This window comes from Pygoscelis adeliae, unplaced genomic scaffold, assembly GCF_000699105.1.
Source record: "Pygoscelis adeliae isolate BGI_AS28 unplaced genomic scaffold, ASM69910v1 Scaffold245, whole genome shotgun sequence".
In the NCBI taxonomy this organism is placed as follows: domain Eukaryota; kingdom Metazoa; phylum Chordata; class Aves; order Sphenisciformes; family Spheniscidae; genus Pygoscelis; species Pygoscelis adeliae.
Window position 1 is genome coordinate 512,639 of NW_008824766.1, and position 7,942 is coordinate 520,580.

The window sequence follows — 7,942 nt, forward strand, 5'->3', positions numbered from 1 at the left end:
TCTTTCCCTCCCACAGACACAACTTCCAACACTGACAAATGCTTTCTACATATGATAAGCTTATAGGTGTGTGTGTGGGGGAAGCTCTGGACCTAATACCTACCAGAACCATCTGTGGAGGAAAAGAGAGGAAAATAAAGGACAGAGGACTAACCTCCTGGTTTAGGAAGATACAGTGTACAGTAAAGCTTGTGACTCTGCCAAATGAAGATGCTGGCATTAGGCATTACCTGAACTACTGCATGTTTCTACCAGTATTCTTGCTGGCTCTCTCATGTATGTAATTGTCAAGCCTTTTTCATGTTTTGACTCCAGTTCCTATGAGCAGCCAAGGAGTCACCCATATGCACATAATTCCACAATAAGCTTTTCTCTCTAAGTGAGAGGTTGGTCATTATCCTTTACAACTTACCTACACCTCAAACATGCTTCCTGAACTTGTGCTTGCTCTCTCTGTCTCTCTAATCTCAGCCCACCCTCACATACTTTGCTAGAAGCACTGACTTTGGCCAGGTTGAGCTCCTGCATACAATGCAGCAGAGCTCTCAGCAGAGGAGTTGCAGGTCCCAAGAGCTGCTGTCAGACATCAGGGCTCCTTAGGGGACACCGAAACCTTGCTATTAGGAGAGGCAGTAGTTGCCTTGCCTTCTTCTTGCTTACCTCATTTCCATAAAAATTACTATTCATATTCTAAACTGGTACCTTTCCACATTAATAGTCGTTCAGACTATAGCAAATCTTGACAAACAGGTAGGTCACACTTCACCTTCTCATATGCAGCAGCCTGACACACTTCCTCCACTCTCCCCTTTCCCAAAATGGTGGAAGAGCGGCCGTGAACTCATCCATAAATTTGTAATGAGGCAGTGAAGGGGACAGTAGCTGAACACACTTCCAAATACTTCATTCCCTCCGTTCCTGTTAGCACACAGGACAAACAGAAGGTCTGAAGCTCTCTGTGCAAGATGCCAACCATTCTGCAATTCTTCTCTTTCCAGCCAAACTGAAAACATATAGGAGAGCTGTAAGTTAAGCACAACTGCCACACAGATGGCTTTGAAAGTCATATATTAAAGTTTTTTAGCAAATGCGTAAAAAGTCAGACTGTAGCAGGTTAATCGGGAAAGGTAAACACACTAAACTCTCCAGGACACCCTCAAGAGCATATGTACCACCCCACCTAAACTTGAAGTGCTTCAGTATGTCAGACTAATGACTGGCAACTATTTACAAAAGGCTGTTTTCAGGATTCTTTGCCATGCTGGTCTTCATTCATGTGTTGCCTATTAATTTTCTTTGCGTTTCTCCTTCACTGATAAGTAAACATTCTCCAACAGTGAGTATTTACTGTGGATCCCATGTGATCTGAACAGCATACTGCAAAAATAACCTCTCAGATCCAAAACTTTCATACGAGACAGGCCTCAAGTAACCTTTATGAAAAATCCAAACCGATTCAACCTCCAAGACACGTAACAGATCTACAAATTAAGGCTGATCTGCATGGATTCAACACCATGACAGACCCTGTACTTGTACAAAGCACAGAACCTGTCCAAATAAAAAATAATTAGGCCCAAAATAATTCAGGCCCAATCGTGTAGTTATTTCTTTTTAATCAGAGTATGGAATTATTGCCTTCAGGAAAGTCCACAAGGAAAAAGAGTAACTTCTGGAAAATAAAAATCCACAAAGATCTTTCTATTATTCAATGAAAGTCTAATGCAACACAAAGCACAAAATTACAAAGAAAATACCTGGAACTCACAGTGGGAGATGAGCCTAACTTTCTCCTTAATTCAATCTACAAATAGTAAATCCTCAGTGTAAAATTACAGATTAAAATAACTCAAGAGGAAAAGTCATTTTAGGAACCCAGCTGGGCTCATATAAATCCCTACCGATAAAGTGAACACAGTAAGTCAAGTGAAAAAATGATGCAAGGGAGTTGGGAACCCAAGTTCTATTTATTGAACTGATTTATAAAAGGCACATATTTCAAGTACCATCAACATCTAACGGGATTCAGTGCTGAAATTATTATTTTTTAAAGGACCCCAAGTCACTTACACACTTAAGTGTGTATGAACAGCTTACCTAAAAATGCAACACGACAGTCATACTTGAATTAACACATTCTTATTCAGGATATACCAATATGTACCATTTTAGGAGTTTAAACAGGATGAGCGAATAGGAACAAAAATCAACTTTGTCTAAGATCATCAGATAGTCATCAGAATAACTGAATGAGATTTGAAATCTGGAAGATGCAGCTAGGCGTAAGCAGGTACGGGCAAGGAATCTGAGGAAACTTACTTTCACCGTAACTGAAAACGGAGAGCTGGTACGTACTTTGTACAGAGTTCTCCACTTGTTTTTACCATATTTCAGGACAGAATAGACTTAAAATACAAATCCTACTACTAGGCCCCCTCCCATTTCTAGTACATGCCTATGCTCAACCCTACTGACTTCAAGCAGTCTAGCAATAACTGTCACCAAGACAGGGGTCTGGATTTCAAAGGACTTTTTGCCATGCAGCACTAGTTTCCCCGTCATTGCAGGTGTACTTTCCACTACTATTATAGCCCCTAATAATCTTACGGAATATCCTTACCACATCTCAGCATTTACCTTTGTTGCACTGTCCATTCTCCTTCTGTTGTACAAGTAGGAGCAGTTCAGGAAAAGGTGCGTCCTTTCAGAACGTGTTTGTTCCAGAGACACAGAATGAGAAATTCAACCAACTGGCAAACCCACCAAGTCAAATATTCCTATTGTCCCAGGCAACAGCCAATGCCTGATGCTTCACAGGAGAGCAAGAATAAATGAATCAATAATAAACACATAAAAGTCTCACAAGTGCACAATGTACAATGTTGCATGGAGACTTGAGACTTTTTGCTGACCTTTAAATATGCTAGATCCAGCCCTAAAGTATAAGATATGGTAACCCCAGTCTAAATGTATTAACACCAAAATCAAAAGTGAAACTGCTGATTTTATATAAAATACATGCAAATGTGTTAGGGCAAGTGATGTTTTATACCCAAGAAATATTCAGGGCTCAATTAGGTCCATTCCTCCATAAAGAGGAATAAGCAGAGAGAAAAATTTCTTTAACTCTTCTATGCCAGGCTCCCAGACAAACATCCGTAACATGGGAGTGAAAGCAGTGTTTTGATCACTGCTCCCCATCCTGGCAAATGGGCAGGAATGGAACGGAAGGAATATAATTTCCAGCTCATCATTCGATACCACCATGGCAAGACGCTGCTTTAGAATAAAGTAAGATACAGCAGGAAAAGGACTTTCAACTTCTCCTGTTAAAAAAAAAACCAACAAAAAACCAGAAACAAAGACTCCAGTTTAGTTCTCTCTACCTTGCCCTTAACTGTACTGACCAAAAATGGAGAAGATAATTTGTCATATAGCTAGTTAGTTTGCAAATTAGGCCTGACAACACAGCTTAAACCATATTGGTAGAAAAACAATACAGTCTGAAGCACAAGCCATTTAGTAAAACAATAATTTCTGGAATCCTTAAAAGCCCTGGAAAACTTTCAGCTAGTGCCTGAAATGGCTAATTGAAAAGGCTAACAGCTTTACAAATGCTAAGAAAGAAGTCAGGTCAGGTTGGTGCCTTGGGGTGTCCTGTACTTTATACATGGAAGCAAAGAATGGTTGTATGATAAATATACAGGTTCATATGCACCTATACATTGTCTTTACATAACTTTTTCAAAAGGTCTTTCTGAATGTGGACTATAAACGACGTTTCCTTATCATAAAAACACTGAACTGCAACATTACTGCAATTCTGCAATAAATCTTAGCAGCACACTCTTCCAATAAATTGTACTGCCTCTTTACAGTAATTCTAATTATCTTCAAAGTGTTTTCTCTAAAGGATACAAATAAATTGAGAAGCCGGGGAGTCTGTCTGGCTTTGAGAGTCAGAGACAGGAACTTTTCCAATCTTGTCCTCAAATCCAACGTCCAAGAATCCTTGAAAAGAAAAACAAATTATGACAGTTGTTCACCAAATATGTACACTCTGCTGAAAGTACTGTTTGGATCACAGCAACCTTCCACTAGCAAACAGGGCAGCCAGCATTGTATTGAAAAGATTTTTCCTTCACTGTTACTGAAGTGAATGTGTTTGCTGGCTACCCATAAAAGTGTACAGAAGTTAGAAGAGAGTTCAGTATTATTCCTAGAGAAGAGTTCTAAAAACATGATGTAGCTTTATTGCAAGTGTAAAACTATCATATAGTGTTGGTGCCTTGTATGCACATGCAACAACTACCTCTAAATTAGAAGTACCTTTAAAACATAAGCAACTTGAGAAAAAGATAAAAAGATGAATATGAATTTTAAATTTATTAAATAGAGTATGAGATGAATAATTTTCCATTGCTCAGTTTTCAAAAAGTAATCACTGTAGTCATCTTTCACTCCTAACAAGATCTGGGAATTGTAAATTTTGTCAATAACTATTGCAAGCGTCATGATATGACATCAGTGATCAGGGTACAACATTTCTAAAATAAGGATTTGGAGAATAACAACTCATGTACAAAAAATAGACCAACATATCAGCCACTAACTGGAATGCTGTCTTCTGTCTGGCATAGTGTCTCATAAGCACAAGAAAAGAATAGTTAAGGAAAAAAGCCAAACTACACCTAAGAATTCACTGAATACTCATTTCTTCTATTTCAAACCTTCAGTCAAGCTAGTTTCTGCTTGACGAAAAGCTAGCCAACAGATGAAAAAGCAGTATCTTCCAACAACTAGCAGGAGCTTCCTAAATTTACTGCTGTATATGCATATGTTGCAAGCTGTTCTCGCAGCTCAGATTTGCCCTTATTTCATCATGCTGGAGAGCGTACAGAATTTACTTGCTGCATTTACCAATTCACTATCCAGACAGAGGTGCACCACGGTATGCTGTATATTACCGAAGGAACCATGTCTCCTACAGAGAGGAGTGTGTATTATTTTTCAAGACGTATTACACAAACAGACAGGAACACCAGCTATATAAAGCACCAGATGCCTGAGGAAAAAAAAAATGCTATAAGAACGCTGCTTAGTAGACTAGTGACTCACTGCTGTTCTTTCTCAAACATAAAACAATCTGTGTTTCAACACTAACATGGAATGAGCTGTACAATTCCCACAAGAAAATATGAGTGACTGTGGACTAAGAGCTTGGACACTGGGTTACTATGAATAAACCCGAGGATCTCATCGTAGACAAGGCATTAAAAAAAAAAAAGCTGCTAAGTATAATTAATAAAGAGTAGTCATATCCCATCTCTGAAGTCAACCAGTACATCTCATTATTTATACCTAGTCCCAAAGGAAAATGACAGTATACGCCTTTTTTTGGTGTTAAACTGGAGCTCCTCATCAGCTGGTACATCAAAAGTCAGCCCTAGGGCAACTATCACTTAAGCTTTGATTTGATATCAAAAAGGGTGTGGCTTAATGCAGGCTGAAGATATCTCCTCCCACCACAATAACTCCCTGCAGCTCCTTAGATAAGCCAGCACAACTGTCCATGTGGTAGGATGGTGAAGCATTTCAAGCATATATCCCTGCAAAATATTATATATTTTACAAACAAATTTGTGTATGCGCGTGTGTGTGTACATGGGAGCTGTATACACACGCATTCACAAGCAATAAAGCACATCAGTTCCTTGATCCAGTCCAAGTGCAACCACATAACCAGCCATTTCCAGCACAACCAAGAAGTTAAGGCGCAGTTTTGCACCGCAGGAACAAGCCATCAGCAGGTGGAACGGTGGCTGTACCCTCCCCCCAGGAATTGCCACCAATACTTTGGAACATCAAACCACAGCCCTGGACATCATCTCCTAACCATCTACCTGCACGGTGCCCAGAAAGCAGTCAATGTAAGGGTGTTTTATTACCCCTTCATCAATAGAATAACTGTAGATCAATCATCACATTGAAAATGCACCTGCAAATGAGATCTATTTTGAAGTTCAAGCACACTACCTTTTACACTCTCTTCTCACCTTGCACGTGCAAGCCTAAGAACTGAACTCTGAAACAGCCATTCAAAGGCAAAGGCTAAAACATATTTAACAAAAAAATTAACCAGGAAAAATGCCTGTGGCCGGAGTCACCAAACCAGTAAGCACAGTTATGCTCTTCCAGCATTTTTTTTGGGGGGGTGGGGAAGAATCTCAGAACACAGACAACAGTGACACATTTTCTGTTACAGGAGGATTACTTATAAACTTGACTTTCTCCTTTCCACACTAAATGGCATTGCTTCAGTCTCCTTATGCCTAGCTATCATGTTTTAAATCCAGCTACATATATACACAGATAGTGGGGCTGGGCAACCACCTCAAAGCACATAAGTGGACTTAAACTACTATATAGCAATTCTTAGAAGCATGCGTATTTCAGGGTCGTGTGGAAAGGAAGAAGAGGTAGCAATTCTTATTTATGGACACAAAGCTGCATATATAAATGCAGCTGGACTCAAGCAAATACAAAATATATTTAAGATTGTCCTCTGTTACTGATAGCGCTCTCACAACCCTTCCTCCATCAAATATATGTTCTTTTATGATTGTACAGTTTCTGTTAAAGGAAACAATAAAAGCGATTACCAAACTAAACATCATTCAATATCTATCACCCCATGGGAAAACCCATCATAGATACCACCTCTGCAAAATAGATACTTACCTGGAAAAGTTCTTTAAATGAAGGATGTACCATGGGGTTCGGAACAAAAGGCAAAGCATAGAAGGGAAGAAACTCTGTAGTCTGGCTCAGTGCAGCTCCTTTTGTTTCCAGGTATGCCTTAAAATGAGAAATCCTTTCCTCAAGTTCAGCTTTGTCCTAGGAAATAAAGCAGCATGTTTATTTAGAAAACTACCACGCTCAATGCACTGTAAAGCTGGCAAATATAACAGAGACCTAAATACATTAATATCAAGTTTGAAATCCCAGAATATTTGTTATCTAAAAAGCAACATTTATTTAACTAGAGAGCACTATATCTTGTTTTCATCACTCAAAAAAGAAAAATTAAACCGATGTTGTTATTTGCGTCATCCAGGTCCAACAAAAGAAGAGAGGGACAATTGCTTTTTGAATGTAAATTATTCCTGCCCACTTCAGGCTAGATTTCTAAAGCAGAGTGCCATTTCCACACTCAGGGCAGAGAGGAAACACCTATTTTAGACATGCTTTATTTCAGTGATAAGTGCAGAACCATAAAATCCACTCACACAGCACCAGGAAGGGGAGCTGGCACACAGAACAGACCAAAAGCTCCTTAGAGGCTGGAAAACACACCGAAGGCATCCAAATACTCATGTAGCAGCTGACAGGTGTAAGGCAGGAGCTATTAAGCCCTGGCTGATCTGGCTGGCTCCAGGCTACTTAAATGTCTCTTCATCATAAAAGTCCCATGTAACAGAGATTGTATTTTATGACAGCTTGGAATTATAGTTTTCAATATGCTATATCGAGCTGGTCAAGATTCAGCTTCCCCATTTTATCAGAAATGTTTATATTTCAACACATGGCCTCAGTCCAAACTGGAAGCAAAATAAGTGTTTTAAGAATCTCCTACGGACTACAATTAGAGGTGTAAAAGTATCAGCATGCTGGTACTTTCCAAGTTAAAATACTTCAGGAGCTCCAAGATAAGGACATCTCCAACTTCTTGGCAGAGTACCATGGGACAAAGCCCTGGAGGGATGAGGGCCCCAAGAAAGCTGGGTAATATTCAAGGATCACCTCCTCCAAGCTCAGGAGCGATGCATCCCAACAAAGAGGAAGTCAGGCAAAAACGCCAGGAGGCCTGCATGGATGAACAAAGTGCTCCTGGACAAACTCAGATGCAAAAAGGAAGCCTACAGAGGGTGGAAGCAAGGAC

General features: G+C 39.6%; 1 protein-coding gene across 1 annotated transcript in view; it reads right to left on the minus strand.

Annotated features, from left to right (window-relative positions):
• The window catches only part of ARMC9 (armadillo repeat containing 9), a 70,571-nt gene that overhangs the window by 57,936 nt on the left and 4,693 nt on the right, over positions 1 to 7,942 (minus strand). Inside the window, exons 4-6 of the mRNA XM_009323592.1 lie at positions 6,742 to 6,897; positions 3,919 to 4,011; positions 2,638 to 2,662 (exon numbers count right to left, since the gene is read on the minus strand). Coding sequence (XP_009321867.1) covers positions 2,638 to 2,662; positions 3,919 to 4,011; positions 6,742 to 6,897 — 274 coding nt within the window. The remainder of the gene's footprint in view (positions 1 to 2,637; positions 2,663 to 3,918; positions 4,012 to 6,741; positions 6,898 to 7,942) is intronic.